Source organism: Eriocheir sinensis, chromosome 12, assembly GCF_024679095.1.
Source record: "Eriocheir sinensis breed Jianghai 21 chromosome 12, ASM2467909v1, whole genome shotgun sequence".
NCBI lineage: Eukaryota > Metazoa > Arthropoda > Malacostraca > Decapoda > Varunidae > Eriocheir > Eriocheir sinensis.
In genome coordinates, this window is record NC_066520.1 from 22,348,331 (window position 1) to 22,371,253 (window position 22,923).

General features: G+C 43.7%; 2 protein-coding genes and 1 long non-coding RNA gene across 14 annotated transcripts in view; 2 read left to right on the forward strand and 1 right to left on the reverse strand.

The window, feature by feature from the left end:
• The window catches only part of LOC126997635 (uncharacterized), an 86,794-nt gene extending 73,379 nt beyond the window's left edge, over positions 1–13,415 (forward strand). For 5 of the 7 annotated variants that reach the window (XM_050858844.1, XM_050858843.1, XM_050858842.1 and 2 more), the window contains 9 exons: positions 603–736; positions 1,519–1,706; positions 2,076–2,294; positions 2,727–2,913; positions 3,305–3,534; positions 3,961–4,061; positions 4,947–5,104; positions 6,262–6,314; positions 7,907–13,415. In XM_050858844.1, the coding sequence (XP_050714801.1) occupies positions 604–736; positions 1,519–1,706; positions 2,076–2,294; positions 2,727–2,913; positions 3,305–3,534; positions 3,961–4,061; positions 4,947–5,104; positions 6,262–6,314; positions 7,907–8,860 (2,223 nt within the window). In that variant the 5' untranslated portion in view covers position 603 and the 3' untranslated portion in view covers positions 8,861–13,415. The remainder of the gene's footprint in view (positions 1–602; positions 737–1,518; positions 1,707–2,075; positions 2,295–2,726; positions 2,914–3,304; positions 3,535–3,960; positions 4,062–4,946; positions 5,105–6,261; positions 6,315–7,906) is intronic. The other 2 variants (XR_007752230.1, XM_050858847.1) reach the window with 2 other exon arrangements.
• A 385-nt stretch (positions 13,416–13,800) lies between these two features.
• LOC126997642 (tyrosyl-DNA phosphodiesterase 2-like) lies at positions 13,801–22,462 on the forward strand. The gene is made up of 9 exons (XM_050858857.1): positions 13,801–14,220; positions 15,796–15,882; positions 16,090–16,181; positions 16,445–16,588; positions 16,892–17,102; positions 18,402–18,572; positions 18,679–18,786; positions 19,905–20,078; positions 21,566–22,462. Exons 1-9 carry the CDS (start codon positions 14,128–14,130, stop codon positions 21,665–21,667), a joined length of 1,182 nt encoding a protein of 393 aa, XP_050714814.1. The 5' UTR covers positions 13,801–14,127; the 3' UTR covers positions 21,668–22,462.
• The window catches only part of LOC126997645 (uncharacterized), a 155,018-nt gene continuing 153,626 nt past the window's right edge, over positions 21,532–22,923 (reverse strand). For all 6 annotated transcript variants that reach the window (XR_007752234.1, XR_007752235.1, XR_007752233.1 and 3 more), the window contains one exon: positions 21,532–21,680. This is a non-coding gene — a long non-coding RNA (uncharacterized LOC126997645). The remainder of the gene's footprint in view (positions 21,681–22,923) is intronic.

Here is a 22,923-nt window from a genome sequence, read left to right on the forward strand (position 1 = left end):
CAAAGCTAAATATAACCGTAAAAAGAGTTAAGAAAAGAAGATAAATAGAGAGAGAACAAGAAGGAGGAGACGGTGAAAGAGGACGGGGAGGAGGAAGGGGTAAGAGGAGGAGGAGGAGGTAAAGAAGGAGGAGGAGGGGGCTGGAATTTGAGAGGCGTCTGGGGTCTCGCTAGAGTATCCCCATGTCGTCCCTGGGCCCCCTTAACTAAGAGAACCCTTCACCAATAGGAGACTCATAAGCTTCACAGACAAGTTCATTGCGAGTCCCTTCGAGGCCCTTTCCGCAGTGGTGGTGGTAGTGGTGGTGCTGGTGAAGTTACGTACGTGTGGTGGTGGAAAGGTGGAAGGTCTGGTGGTGGTGGTGGTGGTGTGGGGAATGGTGGAGTTGGAGTCTACGTAGGTGATGGATATGGTGTTGATGGTGGTGATGATGGTGGTGGTTGTGGTGTTGTTATTGGTGGTAACTTCCTTATGCAGACCGAGCTAAACGAACATTATATTTAGTTCATGAAAGTTAAGTTATGTATAGATCATGTTTGTTTTTTCTTCTCTTTATTTATTTCTATTCTTTCTCACTCCCTCACCCTTCTCTATCCTTACAGAATGACGCCTCAGCCAGGTCTTAAGGAGGAGGGGAGCGGCTTCTTCCAGAGTCTAGTGACGACAGCCGCTTCGTTGGTGCGTGAGGCTGTCCAGCACGCCGATGACTCCGCCGGTGCCCTCCCTGATATGGCTGGTGAGTGCAAGGAGACGAGGATGAGGAGGAGGAGGAGAAACTTAGGTTGGTATTGTCAAACGCTTCCACTCCTCACATCAACTCTTTCCAAAGGCCAAAAGGAGATCAGTCGGGTTCTCATAAGTGTTTTTTTCTAGGTTCACGGTACAGATGAGGGGTCACACTACCACCAGGGTCATTAAACTACCCCTGAAAATCCCCCAGACGCCTACGAGAGCCCAGTCAAATTTTTGTGCTTGAGCGCCGAAATGTTTAAGAATAGCTATGACCTTAAGCGTTGAGTAATGTAAATGTGACTGGCTGTGTCCGTAGAGTTTACCGCGTCGCCGAACTAGGTAACGCTCCGTCCGCAACCCACTGTTCGTCTTGTGTATGGGAGAAATGGTGACAGTCGGGTGGAAATCTTGCTGAAAAACCTGCTGATCAGTCTCCTGGTGCTAAATGTGACATGAGATATCCTGAGACTTTGTTGATGGAATATATTTATCTTCTCTTTTTCTGTATAACTCATACTTTGTACCAGTCATAATTAAGTCATTTCTTTACCAATTTTTACTATACCAGATTTCGTCAGTGGAGTAGGGACTGTGAAACCACCTCATAGAACACCTTTACATAGTACTATAAATTGTCAGGGTGATTAAACTCTTTCGTAACACCTAACTTCATCAAGTTTAGCCATAGTAACAGGGAGTATAAAACCACCCCATAGAACACATTATCACGGTACTATTAGTTGCTAGAGTAATTAAACTTCTTGTCATAATACCTCACTGTATCAGGTATCGGGATTGCAGGGAACGCCAGCACCAGCACCAGCAGTACCCAGGTGTCGGGGCGAGAAGTTGGCCGCCACGTGCCGCTGCCATTTCAGATGGTGATTACGGTGCTCTACGTGGCAGGCATTATGGGCAACATGGCAGCGCTTTACATCATCACCAAGAGCGAGACACAGCGCTATAGGAAACAGGTACGTGGATGGAGAGTAAAGCAGGAAGGTGTGAGACAGAGAGTAAGAGAGAGAGCCTAACCACCACTCTTAATCTCTTAATTTCTGTGTTAATCGCATCCCTCCGTTGTCCAGTTTACTAATGCGAGAGTCTTTCCTACTCCTGTAACTCATTCCACTACTTAACCCTCCTTCTCCTTTCTCGTTTTCTCTTGCCTCACTTGACAGCCTTCTGTGTCGCTAATGATCTCCCTAAACACACCTAACCTCCCTCGTAACTGTTGTAAGTCACCCTTCTTTCCATCCTCCTTTTCTTCTTCACTTCTATCTGTCCATTATGTTGCTTCTACGATCCATCTTCAAATCAACACTAGTTATTTTCCCCTCCAGACGTTCATGCTTCGTTGTCTAGTTGGGAACGACCTCACGGCACTGCTGGGGTCCTTGGTGCAAATGTACGTACGGCTCTACCTTCCCAACCCCAGCGAGAAGTGGCTCTGCGTGTCTCGAGTCCTGTTCCGCGCCTTTGGGCTTGGGTCCGGCTGCGTGGCCCTCGTGATGGCTGTAGAACGCTGGCTGGCCCTGACGCACCCCTTCGTCTACCCGAGAGTAAGTGTGGGGATAGGAAAGTCTTTTCATTTTAGTTTTGCAATCCATAATGAAGTAGGGGCAAAAAAAAAACATCTAATCTTCGTCTACCCAAGAGTAAGTGATTCAGGTTCTCTCTAGTTTATTTTTTAACTTAAAATATTTCTACTTCAACAACTACGTTTCTTTGGTACTCAATTTCGTTTTTCTTTAGTTTCTTTTCCTACTTAAACTATTTCTACTTTTGCCACATTTTTTTAACGCAATTTCGCCTTTTTCTAGCTTCTTTTCTTACTTACACTATTTCTACTTCTATTTCCATATGTTTTCTCGGTATTTCATTTCGTTTTTTCAAGTGCCTATTCTTAATGAGACTATTAATACTTCTACTACTACTACTACTACTACTGACCACCTCTTCACCACCAAAACCTTCACCATCCCCTTCCGCAGCATGTGACACACTCGGTCATCCGCCGCACCATCCTCGTGCTGTGGGTCATCACGCTGCTGCTGGTCTGCGCGCCCTTCTTCGGGTTCGGCCTCTGGTACAACGAGAACCTCACCCCACACTGCGTCCGCTACCGCTTTGGCACCGAGCTCGTGGACCGGGTCTATGCCTACGTCATCTTCGCTTATGGTAGGTCTGTTTTTTTGTTGATTTTCTTCGTTTATTTATTGATTTATAGTTGAAAGAGGCAGAACAAGGGCTGGACAAGGCTTGCTGTTTAACTTCGTCCATCTGTTGTCCAGTTTTCCAATGCAAGAGTCAACCAGTGTCTGCAATCTTTCTTAAATTTCACGATTAATCTCTCACTTTCTGTTTCAACTTCATCCCTGCTTTGTCCAGTTTACTAATGCAAGAGTTAACCTGTATGTAGAGTCTTTCATATCCTTCAAACACACCTATCCTCTTTTCTATTCCTTCTCCTTCCTGTACTTTTTCTATTCTCCTTCCCTTACATATATCCATTATGTCTGCTCTCAATCCCTCACACTCATATTCCCTCCGTCTTCTTTCCCTCCCGCAGGCATGATCATGTGCACCGTCATCGTCTGCTGTAACCTTTCCGTGATCCGCGTCCTCTACCGCATGAGGGAACGACTTTTACCGCGCCGACACTCCCGCGCCTCCTGCCGCAGCGCCGCCTCCACCAACGGGGACGCGAGCGGCAACCTGGCCACGCCCGAGGAACTGTCCTTCGCTAGACTCATGGCCATTCTGTCCATCACCTTCGTCGCCTGCTGGGTGCCGCAACTGGTGGGTGGAGGTTTGTTTAGTCTAGGGGGAGGAGGAGAGACAGTAATTGGAGCGTATAATTGTATGGCTGTATGGTTCTGTGATGTATATTTCTCCCTGTTTATATTTTAACTCAATTTCTTTCTTTAGTTTTTGTTTTGGGATGCTGTACAGCCTTTCTCTCTCCCTTCTTCCACGGGGCGTTACCTCATACTGGACAATTTTTTCGTACCGGAGATTAGTTTTTTCAGTCAAGGTTATAGCAAGAATAGGATACACATATACAAAAGTGGCTTAATGGAAAAAAAAGTACAACAGGGAGAAGAGGAAAGACAATTGGAGTGCACAGTTATAGTTCAACCATTTTATTTTAGTTTAATTTCTTTCGTTTTTGTTTTGGGAAACCGGACATCCTCACTCTTTCTCTCTCTCTTTCCCTCCCCACAGATGATGATTGTGGTGGGACAAGTCCTCGGCAACAACCCCAAGTACAGGATCTTTTACCGCATTCCAGATATCTTTATCCTCCTCAACTTCTGCCTCGATCCGTGAGTTACATTTTATAATACGTAGTCTCTGTGTGTCTCGCTCGATCTTTCTCTCTCTAGTTACATAATAGTCTCTCTCTCTCTCTCTCTCTCTCTCTCTCTCTCTCTCTCTCTCTCTCTCTCTCTCTCTCTCTCTCTCTCTCTCTCTCCTCTCTCTCTCTCTCTCTCTCTCTCTCTCTCTCTCTCTCTCTCTCTCTCTCTCTCTCTCTCTCTCTCTCTCTCTCTCTCTCTCTCTCTCTCTCTCTCTCTCTCTCTCTCTCTCTCTCTCTCTCTCTCTCTCTCTCTCTCTCTCTCTCTCTCTCTCTCTCTCTCTCTCTCTCTCTCTCTCTCTCTCTCTCTCTCTCTCTCTCTCTCTCTCTCTCTCTCTCTCTCTCTCTCTCTCTCTCTCTCTCTCTCTCTCTCTCTCTCTCTCTCTCTCTCTCTCTCTCTCTCTCTCTCTCTCTCTCTCTCTCTCTCTCTCTCTCTCTCTCTCTCTCTCTCTCTCTCTCTCTCTCTCTCTCTCTCTCTCTCTCTCTCTCTCTCTCTCTCTCTCATTCTAGGTTACAGATATATCCTGTTCTGTAAATATGCTTCCCGGTATCTGTGATTAAGACAGGCTGATTGTTAAAAGTGTAGTATGTGTTTCTTTTTATACGAGTTATGTTATTTACACTCTAGTTTCCTTATCTAAATCCTTCTTGCACTCCTTTCTTCCTTATATCCTTCCTTCCTTCCTTTCTTTCTTTTCCTTTCTTCCCGTCCTTCATTCCTTCCTCCATTCACTCATTCATTTATTCATTACAGATTTATAAATTTTATCCTAAACATTTTATAGCAGGATTTGTGTTATATTCCTCACTAGTTCCTCTTATCCATATCCTTCCTTCATGCCTCCTTTCCTTGCAGATTCATGTACGTGCTCTTTAGGCGACACAGACGGTATGGCAGAAGACACCTGAGGAAGCTAATGACCTACCTATGTCCCCACCTGCACAGCTCGCCTAGCCAGGGCATCCTCACAGACTCCCTTCGCTCCTCGTCCCACACCTCGCAGAACAACAACGGTGAGGCTTAGTACTGTCCTAGTGTAGTTCAGGGATGGGTGTCAATACTGGAACTGTCTCTCTCTCAGTCACCGCTGCCTCGCCTCACACACTTGCTTTCGCGTTTGCTGTGCCGTCGTGGGCTGAGCAAGCACTGTGTATTCTCTCTTCTCTCCGCTGCCAGCCATATTAGCGGTTTTGGTGGTGATTGGATCGTTTTCTTAGAGCTTAAATTCTCTTTTTCAGAGGTTTTCAGTGTAGCTAATGTTTTGTGCCGTCCCATACAACTTAATATCTTTCTTTGTCGATTTTTGTAAGATTTAAATGAGTGTGTTTTCTGATTTGAATTCAACTGTTTCTAGATTAAGTGTTTGATGATTGTTTTTTTCCTTAATTTGTTCTCCTAGGTTTATTTAGCAGTGATGTAAGTTAGTCCTCTGTTCTCTCTTCTGGATGTCATCTTTGTTGTTTTAAGCGTTCACTGTTCGGCATTGACTTTTTCTCCTAGATTTATACATATAAGTCATTTTGTCTTTCCATTGCGCCACCCAGTCAGTAGTGTTTCAGATATACAGCTGCATAGATCTCTCACCCCAAAACCTCAAGTCATCGCTGTCGTTTTTACTATGAAGTGCATTTTTTCTTTTGATTACCAACTTTTATCAATAGTGCTGAGTTAATCGATGTGTGTGTGTGTGTGTGTGTGTGTGTGTGTGTGTGTGTGTGTGTGTGTGTGTGTGTGTGTATTTTTCAGTTTTCTACCATAAACTACTTAGTGTTGATATTTTTCTCGTTTTTACTCACTCAATAATGACATGTGGCCTTTCCATCATGACTTCACTTTTGAATGATTGCACAGCTGTTGTTTGTATATAAATGAGTGGTACGTGTGTGTGTGTGTGTGTGTGTGTGTGTGTGTGTGTGTGTGTATAGTTTTCTTTTATAAACTTTAATTAGTATCTTATCTTGAGTTATTTGTCTACTCACTCTCTGACCACACGCTGAGTTCTCTAGAGTGAAAGAGTTGGGCACTAACACTCCTCCCTTCCCAGACAATCCTTCTTTCCTTCCCTCCTTCTCTTCGCTGCCTTTCTCTGCACTCACGCTGTCAATAGTTTTAACTCACGGTCCCCGCTAGACGCCTTGTATTGAGACGCCTTTCTGCCTTTCTGCCGCAGGATCAGCCATGGGTAGGGACTTCAGCCGGCGAGCTATGCCTCTAGTTTTGAAGGTAGCGACCACACCCCCTCTCGTTGCCCTTGTGTGAGCCCCTTGTGTTGCTGTCAGGGTGGGATGGCTTGCCAGTCTCCTATTGCCTGCTCTCCTTCCCTTCCCTTGCCCTCTCTGTCTCATCTCCCAGCTTGTCTGTCTCCCTCGTATGCTATGTTCAAGTTAGTGTCGCAGGTAAGCTCCGCCCCCTTCCCTATCCATGTATGTGATTGGTCAGTTAACTAGCCAGTCACACCAAGCATGTTTCCCTTCTCATATTCTTCTTGCTTGTATCATTGGTCACTCCACAAGCACATCATCTCTCTCCTAAACTCAGACTACATGTGTTCGTGGATGCCGAGAAGGGTAAATCTTATTGATGGATGCTAGACTAGCGTGGGCGGGGCCTATTTGCAGAGTCTATTTGAATGAGGTACAAGACTTCCTCCCTTTGTTATACTGAGATGAGCTTTAAGCCCTTCGTGTCCTCTCTTGCCTACTCTCATCCTCTGTTCCCTTTCCTTGCCTGCCAGCTAACTTGTTTCATCATAAATCTAAATAAAGCAGCTATTATTAAGACATTACCATGTCTACATGATCGCTTGCTTCTGTTTTCTCTCCTTCCTGTCAATGCCTCCCCATCTTTTAGCCTCCATATAGCTAATTCCATCTAAAATCTTAATAAAATACTTGCTAATGTCATCTAAACTTTAAATAGATAAGTCATTTTTTTGTCTAACTAAATATGTCTGGTCCCTTGTTTCTGTTTCCTTTCCTTCCCATTCTTCCCTACCTAAGACCCTCATGCTTCAATTAAAACGAAAATCAAGCACTCTGTAAACCGGTCTAAGTCTACCTCCCTGCTTGTTTAATTAGTTCGCCAAGGTGTATGAAAGGTTATATATATTAGATTCATCAGCAAGAACTAAATACCGGTAATTGCACCCAGTTTTCATGTCGTATTCCTCAATGTCCTCATCAGTCAGTCAGTCATTCAGTCAATCAGTCAGCCAGTTAGTCAAGTCATCCATATCAAGGCCGTTTTCTCTGTCCTCGTAATCGTTGTTCTAGAAAGCGCCACAAATGAGCACGTTTAGTTAGGTTAGTTTTGTCAGAAAGTCTACGGATGTTTCACGCGGATTTCGTTACCGTGGCCGACGCTTTCAAATAATAATATGATAATGATCTGATGAAGAAGAATAAGAACAAGATGATGATGAAGAAAAAGAGGAGGACTAGTAATAATAATGATAATAGTGACGGTAGATAGTAATATATTCAGTGGTAGCAACAGTAGTAATAGTAGTGGTAGTAGTAGTAGTAGTAATAGTAGTAGTAGTAGTTGGTAGTAGTAGTAGTAGTAGTGGCTATAACTATGAAGATAACACTAAGCTCTCTGGCCTGACTAAATCTATCTTTCTCTCGCTGTATGCCTAAATAAAAACGCTATCTCGCTTGTATGTTGCCTCCTTACTAATAACACATGCATAACCTCCTCTGTGCATCCATATAACATACCCCAATAACTGCCCTTTCCTACCCTTTCTCCTTTCCAACCCTTCAACTTATTTCTCCTTTCCACGTAGTCATTCCACCTCTCCTTTCCCAACGCAGGAGAGCTCAGTGGGAGGGTCACGATATCTACCAACGCGGCCGCAGCCAACGAGGAGTATGTGTCTAACCAGCTTCTGCTCCTCCCCACCGGCAAGTCCAAGCTCTCCCCTGTCCCCGAAGGAGGTTCCGATAGCACTCTTGAGGCCGGGTGTAAGGAGCAAGATCGACACTGAACGCCCGGATGATAGACTGCTTCACGCCACCACAGGGGAAGACACACACGAAAGGAGGTTACTGGAGCAGGAGAAGCAGCTGAATGTCGTAAATAGGGCAGAGAAGAAGTTGTTGAGGCCAGAGAAGGAACTGAAAAACGAGAAGGCAGAGATAAGGGAGGTTTTGAAAGGACGGGAACAGTTGAGCATCACTGAAAGAGTCCCAGAGCTTGAGTTGCTGAGGCCAGAAATGCAACTGAAGAACGAGAAGGCAGATAGAAGGGAGGTTTCGAAGGGAGAAAAACTGTTGAGCATCATAGAAAGAGCACCAGAGCTTGAGTTTGTGAGGCCAGAGAACCAATTGAAGAGCGAGGAAAAAGATCAAAGGGAATTGAGTATTATAGAAAGGGCCCCAGAGCTAGAGTTATTGAGACCAGAGAAACAAATGAAGAACGAGAAAACAGAGAAAATGAAACAGCTGAGCATCACAGAAAAAGCACCACCAGAGCTTCTAGAGTCATTGAGGCCTGACCATCAGTTTAAAGTCGTCGTGCACGCTGGAGGTGGCGACGGACCCACGAGCTCACACGACCGCACCTTTGCCTGTCGTGGAAGCCTCACCGAAACTCGCACCGAGGACAGGACGACAGAGAAGGATACGAGTAAGCGGGGGTCGTTCTGTTACGGTGAGTCTGATGCGCTCTCTCTGCTTCCCAAGACGATATCACAAAGCGCAGGCTCGCGGGATGATACTAGTCTTACGGAGGCACATCCAGAGAGGAGGAAAACAAGGCCATTGTGACTTTAAGGTGCTAAGTAGGTAAGGTAGCTCGTTTTCTGTACACGCATAAACAAAATAGTCCCTCAGCAAGGTCTCTCTATTCTAGTAGCTGGACCAAATAAGCCACTAGGGATCAGCTCTTTTTATTTAACTTTATTTTCGTGTTGGAGATAAGACATGCGCGTGGCCTCTGTGCTCATCTCCGTCGCATTTGCAAGTGAACAGCCAGTCTCCAAATCGTTTTCAGTTCCCTGGTTACAAAAGCGTATATCCCCAAACACCTGAGACCTCCTGTGGGCCAACGCGGTGCTGTATTAACTTTTATTTTTGTAGTTTTTGAGTCTCCTTCAGTGGGGACGCAACATGTATTAGTCAAGTGTGAAATATGTTCATTCCTCACCATTGTTCGTAAGTTTCCTAACCAAACGCAAAACACTGAAAATTCCTTGTATAGTGTTTGGTTTTGATAGAGATAGGAGGAAGTTTTAGGATACCACACGGGAAACCTTGAGTATATGGTATTGAGCTGAAAAAAAACAAAAAACGGATCATTGGGGAGAATACAGTTTGGTTTGAAGGCGTTTACGATGCTTCTGTGGTGGACTCTCGAGCTGGCCCCTTAGATTCAGCGTGGCGGAGGCTGGGAGCTGCCTGGTGTGTTAGGCATTGGGGTGGGGGACAACTCAAGCCTCAGCCAGACGTTGGAAGGAAGAGGTCAAGGTTTCGTAGCATTCTTTAGGGCATTATGGAGTGAAGGAGATGAAGAAGGAGATGAAGAAGTAGGAGGAGGAGGAGGAGAAAAGAAGACAGTGTAGCAGCAGTAGCAGAAGAAGAAGTAGTAGTAGTAGTAGTAGTAGTAGTAGTAGTAGTAGTAGTAGTAACAGTAATAGTAGTCGTAACAGGAGGAGGAGGAGGAAAAGGAAGGAGATGAAGAAGAAGAGGAGGAGGAGGAGGTTACAGACAGCCTTCTCTTGTTGACTGTAACGGTGCTATATATAAAAAAAAACATACTGAGGCAATTGTACGTAACTAGAATAAGTGTTTCAGTCCTCTCTCTATATATTACCTTATGTCTGAATCCACAAAAACAACCTCAGTCTACTTAATTCAACTACCTCCACCAATCTGCAACCATTCCTCTCTTTCACCCAAACCAAATACTCCAACTCTTCTACGTGTACTCTGTTTTCCTATAGTCTCCCTTCTAGCTCTCTCGTTATCTCTCAATAACTGTGTACCTGGATATAGTGTTCACTGTGTCAGCTGTATAGGTCTGCACTGTAGCCGTAGTGGGATCTAATTACTTATTGTGTCGACGTGTAGTGTTGTAGGCTTCTTTGTGCCATGAATGATACTCTTATGTTGTTTATTGGGCCCGTAAAGCTTCGTGTTAGGGAATCTTTGGGCTGAACAGAGAGTATATATGTATTTACAGGCGGGATGAGGGTGCTTGGTGAGGTGGAATCAGGATATTAGAGAGAAAGGCGATGTGGAGTGTGTGATGTTAGTATCCATGTCACATCCTTCCTTACTCTTTCATCATCATCATCATCATCGTATTCTTCATCGGTACTTCAGTTCGCCCGTATAAAAAGCCTCTTGTTAAAGCTGCTCTGGGCTTTTCATGGACTGCATATGAACTTCAGACACACAAGGGAAGTACCGTAGAGTATACTGAGCCAGATGACAACGCGGAAAGGGGCTGAACAGAGGAGGGATGGAGGGGGTGGAACTTCAAGCTAGAGATGAAACCAAAAAGTAAGCTCATGATGGCATTTCTTAGATTTCCTTCGTATGATTACCAGAACTACCTCAGACAAGTTATGTGGGCTGTCCTAACCCACCTCCTCCCTGGACCGGTGCAATGCGTGAGCCCTCTACCCGAGAAAACTGCCACATATATGGATTCTCTCTCTCTCTCTCTCTCTCTCTCTCTCTCTCTCTCTCTCTTAATATTAACTAGAGTAGAAATGCAACGTTTTGGAGTCTTCTGATTAATGTAAAATCACTTAGGTTTAAGGACAGACCACCAAGTCTGGACCATGGGGTCTGTGTGATCTGATTTTCTATGTAAATCTATGTAAATCTCTCTCTCTCTCTCTCTCTCTCTCTCTCTCTCTCTCTCTCTCTCTCTCTCTCTCTCTCTCTCTCTCTCTCTCTCTCTCTCTCTCTCTCTCTCTCTCTCTCTCTCTCTCTTTCTCTCTGTCTCTCTCTCTATCTCTCTCTCTCTCTCTCTCTCTCTCTCTCTCTCTCTCTCTCTCTCTCTCTCTCTCTCTCTCTCTCTCTCTCTCTCGGCACAGTCATCACACTAGCATATTTAAAAAAAATTGTTCATATTTTCTTATGTATTAGAGCAATGTACTATATTTTCCTTTTACCATAGGCGCTGCAGTCTTCATTGATTTACCTGAGGGAGAGTTAGTCAGAATTCTGGTACATGCATTTAGCCTTCATTCATAGGTAAGAGTAGTTTGCGAAGAGTTAGGCCATTGCTTGCTCGAGGCCTAACCAAACATATACACTAATGGGGAAAGGGAAGGCGCTAATTTTCGAAGCTAAACGTAAACAGAGTACAGGTCATTTTCTCTTATACGATATTAAAAATTCACTACCCGAACTTCGCTCCTCCAAAATATCGTATACCACCGATCACTTCACGACCGATTTTTATTTTAAGGAACGTAGCGCAGTCGGATAGCGAGGGATGCCTGCACAGTGTAAAGATGTTCCGATATGCGTGACGCTCGCTATAGTAAACAGATGTGCTTGATTCTATGTCGCTGTGAATGTTCAAATGGTTTACTCTGCCCATTTTCTCAAGCGTTTCGGAACTCACACACCCACATTTGATAAGGTTTTCGTAGAGGAGGCTGTGTTAGTATTTCCATGGGTAGTTTCATGATCCGAGTGATAGTTTGATAAATTTACTCCATTCTCAAACATTTCGAGGCTTACACACCCAAATTTGATCAGGCTTTCGTAGAGGAGGCTGTGTAAGTATTTCCATGGGTAGTTTCATGATCCGAGTGATAGTTTGATAAATTTTCTCCATTCTCAAACACTTCTTGGCTTACACACCTAAATTTGATCAGGCTTTCCCAGAGGAGGCTGTGTAAGTATTTCCATGGGTAGTTTCATGATCCGAGTGATAGTTTGATAAATTTACTCCATTCTCAAACATTTCGAGGCTTACACACCCAAATTTGATAAGGCTTTCGTAGAGGAGGCTGTGTTAGTATGCCCATGGGTAGTTTAATGAGCCTAGTGAAGGTTTACCAAGGCCTCTGCACCGTGAATATGAAAAACACTCTTGAGAACCCAATTAATCTCCTTTGTGACCTTTGGAAATTGTTGTTGTGAGCCGAAAGCAGCTAAGAATTGGGGCGTTACCATATTGCTGTGTATATACCCTTACACTTAGTATCTGTAATAAACATTTTGTCATACATGTATTGAAGGGACTGAAGAAGGACTAGAGTCAGTATTGTTTTGGGGGAGAGAATAACTTAGGGCGTTACTGAAGCAAAGCGTTGGTCAGTGTTCCCGCTGTGTCAAGTTTCCAGGAATAGGAGATGGGATGCTCTTGTGGTTCTGCGGAATGCTTATTTATAGGATCGTGTATTATCGGTGTTTGGTGTTTAGTTAATATTTAAAGCAACAGGTACAAGAATAATTCCGACTCACTGTTTTTTATTTACTCTTTTTTATCTATATGTTTCTGCTGTCCATCTCTCTCTTTCTATCTAGCTATCTATTTATCTTTCTATTCATATCTCTATCTATCAATCTATCTATCTACCTATCTATCTTTCTACGTACCTATCTCTATCTATCTATGTCTATCTATATATCTACCTTTCTATCTTTCTACATTCCCATCCCTATTTATCTATCTACCTCTCTATCTATCTATCTATCTATCTATCTATCGTCGCCGTCGCCGCCGCCGCTGTGGTGTCATACCTACCTAATCCAATCCTTTATGTTTGGTCTAAGTCATTAGATCAGCCGCTGCTCCGAGTCTGTCTGATAGAGGATTGAAAGAGGGTTTTAGTTCCATTCTATTTTATTTATAGCTTTATTTCTATTTATTCTTTTATTTTTTTGCTTGGGGTTATCAGGGAAATGTAAAAAAATAAGTATTGATTCTAAAAACTTGAGATACGAAGAAAAAAGACTATTTATTCATTTATCTACTTATTTTTGCTTGAGATTATCATGGAATTGTAAAAAAGTATATATTCTAAATAAAAAGAAAAGGGATATGAGAAAAAAAGAACGACTTATCATTATTGTTTTTTTTATTTTATATAATTATCCATCTATTTACTTCTCGCAGCAGTGGCGGTCTGTATCTTGATTTACTTTTAAGATATATAATTTATTTTCCCCGTGTGTTTACGTCTAGTAGTACATTTGTAAGACATTCTCGATTTCTTATTTCTTCGATTTTTTATTTTTGTTATAATCAACGAATACTCACGCGTACTACACTAAGCTATGGACGTTTCATGTACTACTACCTATGTCTTAAGGCAACTCGCTACCTAAATATATGTAACTGTCGTACGTGTCATCAGCTGTTTGATTCCCCCCGCTTAGAAGAATGTAAGGTCGAAAACCCGTGATGAGATGAATAAACAACGCAAGGTGTGTGTGTGTGTGTGTGTGTGTGTGTGTGTTACTGATGATTATAGTTTTGGGCGGGTTTGGCTGCATGTGTTGGGGTGGGCTGGGCGTAGGCCCGTAATTTCTGGCAGATATTGAGGGGTGGTGGTGGGGCTAGAGGGAATCATAGGTTAGAGGTGGGGGGGGGGGGGGGAACCAGCAAAGCGAGCATGCGTAAGTGGGTGACTTTTTTTTTTTTTTAGACTTTAGTCATTTTCAAGCCGACATAGAAAACAAGAGGGGCTGTACTGACGCTATAGCCCCCCGAGGCCCCCCAGATAATACCTCCCTGGGGTGTGAACAAAGTCCACGACTACGTCGTAGCTGCGCTTTGGCCTCAAGCAGTCACTCTGTAACGCCGTAATTTAATTTCACTAGATCTTCACACAACCACAACGTGTCACGAACCACACAAGAAATTAATCCAGATCAGGAAAGGGTTTTGCCTGCGCCGGGGATCGAACCCTCGGCCAGGAAGACGGGAAAGCCACTCCTTAACGGCTTAACCAGTCGGCCAAAGAGACGCCCGCCTCGCTGGGTGAGTTGGGCGCCGCACCGCCGCTCTACCAGGCAGCCTCCGCGGCGCCCAGCCCCAGGCCAAGGCCAAGCACGGGGTAAACATGGAGAAGGAGCGGCACGAGGAAATCCGCCTCACGGACGGAGAGAGCGAGGGCGCCGAGGACGAGAACATCCCCGACGTGGCCACCTGTCAGGTAACGTGTGGAGGCCTTGGCAAGCCTTGTGGCCCGGAGACATGTGGCGTCAATGTGCGGGGAGGCCATGGGAGGGTGTGTGCGGGGCGGGGTGGCGGGGGTTGTCTTCGTCTCCTCTTCCGCTCTTATTCGTCATTCACTCATTTCTAGGGGACCCGTAGAGGGCCACTCTCGGGTGGCATGATATGCGGGGGATTCAAAGGGCCAGGACAGGATTAGGATAAGGTTTAGGATGAGGAAAGGTATTGGGACGTGGTGAAGTGCCAGGATTAGGGAGATAATGATTGGTGATCCTATTCCTAAATGTGTCAGGAGTGGGACTATTAACTACATGAGGTGGGAGATGATTCCACTCTTGGATGCTGCGGGGAAAGAATGAATATACTAGTGTTAGTCTCGTAAGTGTGGTGTTTAACCCCTTCACTACGTGCGGGTCAAAACAGCGCCCCGTGCCGTATCTGAAATCACTGCGCGCTCCTAATTTCAAATGTTGCTACTGAATATAACAAGTTTTCAGCCATAAACTCAACATAATCATCATGTATTATTGATGAAAACATGCAGAATTAAGTGTATGCGTAAAGAGAAACAAATATTTATGAGATGCAAGCATAAATAACATAAATATACAATATAAAATAACTTGTATAAATATTAGCAGCGACGAGGGCGCGGGCACCTCGGATATGTTATAGGCGCATGGGATGGCGCCGGGCTGGCGCCCCTTGTGTTAAGGAGTTAAGGTTAGTTTTGTGGCTGCCTCTAGTGGATTGTGTAATAAGTGTCTTTGTTTATATGTACTAAATTGTTTTTACTAAATTGTTGTGATTTTTTTATATATTTTTTGTCTGTCTATTGTTTTTGTCTTCAACTTTTTTTTTTATCAAAGTTAGTTTTTAATAAGTCTTATGTTCTTCTTCTTTTTCTTCTTCTTCTTCTTCTTTTTCTTTTTCTTCTTCTTTCTTTTTCTTAATTATTTTTATGTAGTTTTTTTGCATATCTTCTAGATCATCGAGGGAGTAACAGTTTTGCAATTCATCTTTCTTCTCTTTCTTTTTTCTTTTGCAAATTATCGGGGAAGTACTTCTTTTTTTGTGTCTTGTTCTTCTTCTTTTTCTTCTTCTTCTTCTTCTTCTTCTTCTTTGCTAGTCATCATGGAGTAATAACAGTTCAATAAAAACTCTTGTTCGTCGTACTCGTTACAACCAAAACTAAAATTACAAAAACTAACAGCATAACTAACTAATAACCTGTCACCCTAAGTAACAACTGCCTAACCATACTGTCTTACATCAGTGATTTAACCCGTCTGCTGTGATTGCCACGGATTTTGCCTTCACTGGTAGCCTGGTAACATATATACTGCCAGGTCTTTCTGTGCCTCTGTGGTGGATAGTGGAGTGTTTTCCCAGTGTGGTATGTTTATGCTGGATATCCTCTCCCAAGGTGCAGGACTTTACATTTTTCTTCATTGAATTGTAGCAGCCACTTTTTGTTCCATTCCTGTAGCTTGGTGAGGTCTTCTTGTAGGAAATCCACAGTCAAGGGGTTAAGTGTATCTGCTTATCCTGACAGAAACTTGTGGAGCAGTTTGCCGGGCTCACCAACACAGACGAGGCTCTTGCTCAGTTCTACCTGCAGGACCGGGAGTGGGACCTTGAGGTAGGGGAAGGAGGCGGAATGTGCTAAGGATCCTATTACATGTACTTATATGTGAAAACTACAAACAAAATATTCTGGGACAAGGATATATTGATGATTGCTGTAGTATATGATGACCCATTAGTTACAATTCTCTTAAATAACTCAACATCTTTTCAACACTGATTATGGCTCATTAATGTATGTCTACTTCTCCACTACACTCAGCGGTCAGTCAATGCCTTTTTTGAGGACAAGGCGGAGAGTGACAGCAAGGTCCTGCAGGATATTGGATCGCCAGAGGTCAAGATCACATTTGAGTAAGTTTGACACCACATGCAACAATTTATTTATGTCTGGGTTGACCTGGTGATGGTGTCTGATATTTCCCAGACCTTTGCTTGTAGGTATTATATTTCTGAGTTACAAAAGCAATTGCATCAAAGAGTTATAGTAGGAATACAGTAGCACCAGTATTCATCATGCAAATATTATATCAGTAATTTTTTATTGGCAAGTCTTATGACCGCCTACTCAACCCACTCCATCCGCCAGTCACATCTTCACATTTTTCGTATTGCAGCTCAAAGTTGGCGTCGGCGGTGAAGGAAGGACTTGTAACAGAGGAAGCACCCAAGAACTTTGCCTTCATGACTTGGAACCTTGATGGACTGGATGAGAAGAACCTGAAGAAGAGGACCAAGGCTGTGGCAAGGACCATTGAGAAGTGAGTGAGGGGGAAGGGAAGGTGTCCTCGTCAATACCATGGTCACTTTGCTCTGCTGTGTGTGAAGATACCCTTAGCCTTACCTTACTTTAACCCTTTTGGTCACCATATTTGTGTACTAATGTGTTGTTATCATCACCACATGCCTCTGTGGTGCAGTGGTTAGCACCCACCACAGGCTCAAGAACCAGTGGGACAGAGGCAAGCTCCGAGGCTGTACACAACTATAGAGCTTGCCCCCAACCTTACTTCTACCATGAAGATTACATGTGAAATTCGTGTTTTGTCTTTCCTTCAATGCAGAGAGAAGCCAGACATAGTCTTCCTACAAGAGGTAGTGCCTCACACGTGTCACTACCTGGAAGATCTCCTGCCCCAGTACCTGTTCCTCATGGGCGACACCGATGACTACTTCACCGCCACACTGCTGCAGCGCACCACAGTCCACTTTGATGGGCAGACAGTTGTGCCCTTCGCCAACACTTCCATGGGTCGCAACCTGCTGTGTGTGGAGGTGGGTTTGATTTCAAGTGTTATCAAAGTTGTAACAGGCAAATTCCTTTTCTGACATGCTTCTTTTCCACATTAAACTCAATTTTTTATAAAATGGACTCCTAATGAAGGGTGGTCATAAACACAAATAAAATTAGTAGTGGTACAAAATAAGTCTGCAAGAGGCCCATGAGCCTGTACGAGTCATCTAACCATACGTCATTCCTATCTGTAACTTCATTAATATCACTGAAACTTTCAGCTGTACTGGTCATAACATGCTTTCTAATTATTCTAAGTATTTTCTTGCTTTAAAATTGCTTGACTTGACTTTATACAGGTGTTTCAAAATTTTCTGCTGGGAAGTGTCTTGCCTCCTGAATCATTGGAGTAATAATTTTCTGTATGGATTCCATGATAGGGGAGCAGAACAGAGTGGCATAATCCAGGTGAGGAGTGACTAGTGCTAAATTGAGTTTGAGGATAACCATAGTTCATAGTACTGTATTTTCTGGCCTATAAGGTGACCCCAGGCTTGTGTCATTGGGAGGTCACAGCCCAGTAACTGTAGTCCTTCCGATTGGCTAATGAAGTGACATATTAACACCTTGCTACCTTCAAACAGCTTCTGTGAGTTTTATGGGCAGTAATTTGAGGTCCAAGTGTCGCCTAATATGCTATAGATAATATGTTACTTTTGCATTTCTTCCACAGATGAAACCTAACAGTCCAGTGTGTTACTGGTGTTGATATTAATGTAACAACTACATTGACTGAAGGTGAAAACTCGCCAACACCTTTCATAGTCAAGCTAATACTTTATTGTGGTCATGTATGACATGAAAGCAATGGCAAATAGATCAGAGGATGGAATTTATGATATAGACACAAAATGCTCATATGCAGTTGGGTTAACATAGTTTAGTATTATCCAAAGGGTTATTACAAATTTTTTTCAAGACTTACTAAGCTGAAATTGATGTCAGTAAGTCTATATAGTTTGAGATCCCTGCTTATCTTAGCACCATAGATCACCATAATCAACACACTTATCTTAGTGTTGCCAGCAATGTTGCATGTCATTGGTGATACTGTAAACTTGATCACTGTTGAAGATTAACGATAATTAGGAACTTGAAACTGATCTGTGAGTGATAGTGTGTCCTATGATACCACATTATTATAGCTATTTTGATGATGACTTCAATAATACTGTCATAATAATAATAATAATAATAATAATAATGAGAGGGAAGGGAAGTAGGGAATAAAGCAGCATTTAAATGGGCATCAGTTTAATGTGTGTGCTATCCCTCCACAGGCACACATAGGGGACCTGAAGCTTCATCTGTATAATTCCCACTTGGAGAGCACCGCTGAGTTTGCTAGTCAGCGAGTGGCGCAGCTCAAGTTGGCGTTTGGGAAGGTGAAGGACAGCCCCGCCGAGGTGACAACAATCTTTGCTGGAGACCTTAACCTACGAGACAAAGAGGTGAGAGAAGAATCAGCGTTATCATGTCCATTTAAACATACTCCTGTGCCACTTTGGTCCTTCGGTTTGCCTTGTGTAGACTTAGTTAAAAGAACATATTTCACAGGTTGTTGAGGCTGGACTTCCCCCAGGCGTAGTTGACGTGTGGGAGGCGTGTGGGAAGAGACCTGAATGCACTTGGACCTGGGACACCACCCGGAACACCAATAAAGAGGTTTGGAGTCTTTGGTTAAGTGTAGCCTGAATTGTAATAGTGTGGGAGCATGTGTGTCCTTCTGGTTAAGTGTAGCCTGAATTGTAATAGTGTGGGAGCATGTGTGTCCTTTTGTTGTGTATTAAGTTTCTATTATTCTCTCGATTATTGCGCTTTCAGAAATTCATCTTCATTATTTGCCTTTTTCAATCTAGATATATGTAGGCGTTGGATAAAAAGTTCATCTTGGAAGGGTAGGCGGTGGCCGAACTGGTAGCGTACTGGGCCCACATTCACCGCGTGATGGACGACGCGGGTTCGAATCCCCACGCTACCACTCGGATTTTTCAGTCACCGCCGAGTGGCTTAAAACTACCCACATGCTGTCCTGAAGACCACCCATCAACCCGGACTCTAGAGGAAGCCGTCCAAGCGAATCAAGAACGAGTTCCGGGGGGCAGCATGAGCCAATGCAAGATGGCGCCACTATAAACACTCGCCTGCACCAGAACGGGCTGGGTCGACCATCAGGCCCCACCTGGAAGAAGCCTTGGGCCGACCATCAGGCCCCACCGGGAAGATGCCTACCGGCGCAATATGCAACAACGTAAAAAAAAAAAAAAAAAAAATAGATACTGACTTTAGCATTTTTATTCATAACCGTAATAGCACAATGGTGAATATTCCGTCACCTTTCTAATATGTGAGTTTTATACAATGCCAGCAGAAGATATGTTGACAGATGGAGTTTTAAATCAATTCACTATTTATTCATCCCTTTAGTTAAGTCTTCAATATGATTACAGATTTGCATTTACTCATTCCATATCCAAGGTAGGTTCCAAGCAAGGGTCATAATTTTCAAGTGTATTTATATTCATCTGATGAGGTGAGAATGAAGGGTATATTACAATGCACTCGCTCCACCCAACGTTGCCAGATTTACATACTCGGTCTCTTATGTTGCTCGATTTCCGACGCCAAAACTACTGTAATCACCCAAATAACTGCGTTCATACATGGTTATCGTTAAAATGGTTAATTCTATGTGTTTCTTGGCAATATTTATGGGTGAGAAACCAGTAAATATGATCCTCGGAGTACGATAATCTGGCAACAATGTCTCCACCCCGTTTCAGTTCCCCGGGAGGTTCAAGCCGCGGATGAGGTTTGACAGAGTGTACCTACGTGCCCCCGCCTCCTCCTCCATCCCCACAGCCTTGCCGCGCCACTTTGGTCTGGTGGGTCTGGAGAAGGTCACCAACACGCAGAGCTTCCCGTCAGACCACTGGGGGATTCTTGTACACTTTGAGGTAATGTAATGTCAGGTGTAGTTAGTGGGCATATACTACAACTGCCCAATGCCATTTCTTGCTCCCAGTCAGATGTGAGGAACTGAAGACAAGAACTGTAAATCATATTAGAGGTGATGTGAGGAAGGTAGATGGATATATGGACTGACTTATGAGTAGGAAGAGAGTAAATAGGAGGGGGAGGTCATTTATGTGTCTGGGGGGGGTCTGTGTCTGTGGGGGGACATCCTGTGGGGTCTGTGGGCTGAGAGAGAGAGAGAGAGAGAGAGAGAGAGAATGTGTCTGGGGGCGTCTGTGTCTGTGGGGTTTGTAAACATACTGTGGGGGGGACATCCTGTGGGGTCTGTGGGCTGAGAGAGAGAGAGAGAGAGAGAGAGAGAGAGAGAGAGAGTGTCTGGGGCGTCTGTGTCTGTGGGGTTTGTAAACATACTGTGGGGGGACATCCTGTGGGGTGTGGGCTCAGAGAGAGAGAGAGAGAGAGAGAGAATGTGTCTGGGGGGCAGTTTCTGGTGGTAGTTTAACCCTTCCTCTGTACAATGAACCTGAAGAAACACTCATTAGAACCCGAGTGACCCCCTCTTTGACCTTTAGAAATAGCTGATGTGAGAACTGAAAGTGTCTTATAGTACCAGGTTAAGAGAGGCTGGCTATGACTCATGTGTTAGTTCCCTTGACTCTGGTACCAGTGACACCAACAGCTCATGCTCTTGAACTGTGCGGGATCAAGAAGGTTAAGAATTGTGAGTTCCTAGTATCAGAGACCAGAGCAAATGCCTTGAGAACCAGCACAGGACTCTTAGCCAGCCCTCTTAGTGTCAGTAGAAGCATTAAAGTCACCCAGGACAAGGACAGCGAGTGCATCTTGAAGGACACAGGTCTGATATGTTGCCGGGTTTGGTACTAACAATTCTTTCTCTTCAGTCTTACAGTTTGCATTCTACCTCGGCCTCTTATTAATTTCCACTAAGAAGCCTGCATACTGAACTGGTCCTGTGCACTGTGTTCAAATGTTCTCAGGCCAGATTTTCAGTATATTTCAAAGTATTGTATATAGTGAGGACAATTTTTTTCGTATTTTTCTCTCTGACGTTTTGCTCTTCATCTTCCTGTTTTGGTATTGTCTTTCTTATGTCTCCATGTGGTCTTGTCTTCCCAGGTGGGTGTCTAAGGGGTGAGGTGGTCATCCATTTATACCTTCCACAAACGAGGGATCTTTTTGTCCTTCTTCATCTTCCTGTTTTGCCTATGTTTTTCTTGTACCTCCTGTGGTCATGTCTTCCCAGGTGGGTGGCTGAGGGGTGAGGTGGTCATCCAGTTACACCTTCCACAAACAGGGTGTCTTTTTGCTCTTCTACATCTTCCTGTTTTAACATAAGAACGTAAGGAGTCTGCAAGAGGCCGGTTGGAAAGTCTGCAAGAGGCTGGTTGGAGATAATGTCTTTCTTACATCTCCCAAACCACCTATTATCTCCCTGTTGTCTCTCCAGGTGGGTGTTCAGGAGGCAAGGGGTCGCGCAATCATGCCTTCCACCAACGGGCCATCCACCAGCTTCCAGACAGCGGCAATGAAGAGAAAGAGACAACACTGATCCGACCGCCACGCTGCAAACACCACAAACGCTTGATTAGGAAAGATATCCAGTTATAGCTTTTATATTTTTCAGTTCTCTAATGTCTCAACTTTCTGTTTGATGAAGCTATATTTTTGTATTGTATAAATATGAATGTTCTGTAATATCTCTAATAAGGCTGTAAGTGAAGGCTTGCCCTCCTGTTTACTAAGAGATAGCTGATGAACTGACAGGGAGGAGAGTGGAGGATGGGAGCGAGGGTTGTGGGAGATGAACTGACAGGGTGAGTGGAGGAAGGGAGCGAGGGGTGTGAGAGATGAACTGGCAAGGATGAGAGTGGAGGAAGGAAGCAAGGGGTGTGGGATATGAACTGACAGGGAGGAGGAGGGTGTTAAATTGTTTAATATTCAAGTTTTATCATGCAAGTGTCATATGTTTGCCCCAATTAATTTTAGGATTTTTTTGACAGTATTTAAAACATTACAAGGTAGAAAATTATACCAAATAAGTCAACTAATATCATGTTCTTGCACTTCACTCTTGCTTCATTTATTGTTTAGTTACCAAGTGTGCAAGAGGAGTTTGATTTCTAATGTTAAAACACACTTGTTCCTGTAACCTAAAAATGTGATATACTATAGATAGTTAACACGCAATGTCCTGTGAAGTACGTAGTATGTCTGCGAGTTTCATTCATTGCATTTCGTAAACCCTAAGGATTTGTACTGAAAGATTGATTGTCTCGAGATCACTTCCGATTTATTTTGAGTTCATTAATTTTTTATGTGAATAAATAATCGTTTAGTCTCCCTATGTCCTTGTGTGTCCTTAACCCGGTAGCAGTGACAGGCCAATTTTGCGGCTTTACCGTGTACCAGCGACGGGCCAGATTTTTGCCATGATATAACTCCCCAAAATAGATGATGCATAAACTGATCACAAATGCGTTGATACATATTATGAAATGGTTTGCGAGAGTGATGAAACCCCCCAAAATAGATGATGCATAAATTGATCACAAATGCATTGATATATATTATGAAATGGTTTGCGTGAGTGATGATTTTTTTCTCCTGCGGCTACTGGGTTAAGCCAACTATTTAATCTTCTACACTCCATAATGGTTAGGTTTTCGATCCAACACCAGATACATATAAGTGACTTCCTGAATGGCTTCCACAAATTTCTTAACTTTCACATGAACACAAAACACAGCTCGGGAAATTTTCGAAGTCTTTGGTATTGATGTCGAGGCTGACTAACTCATCATGGCA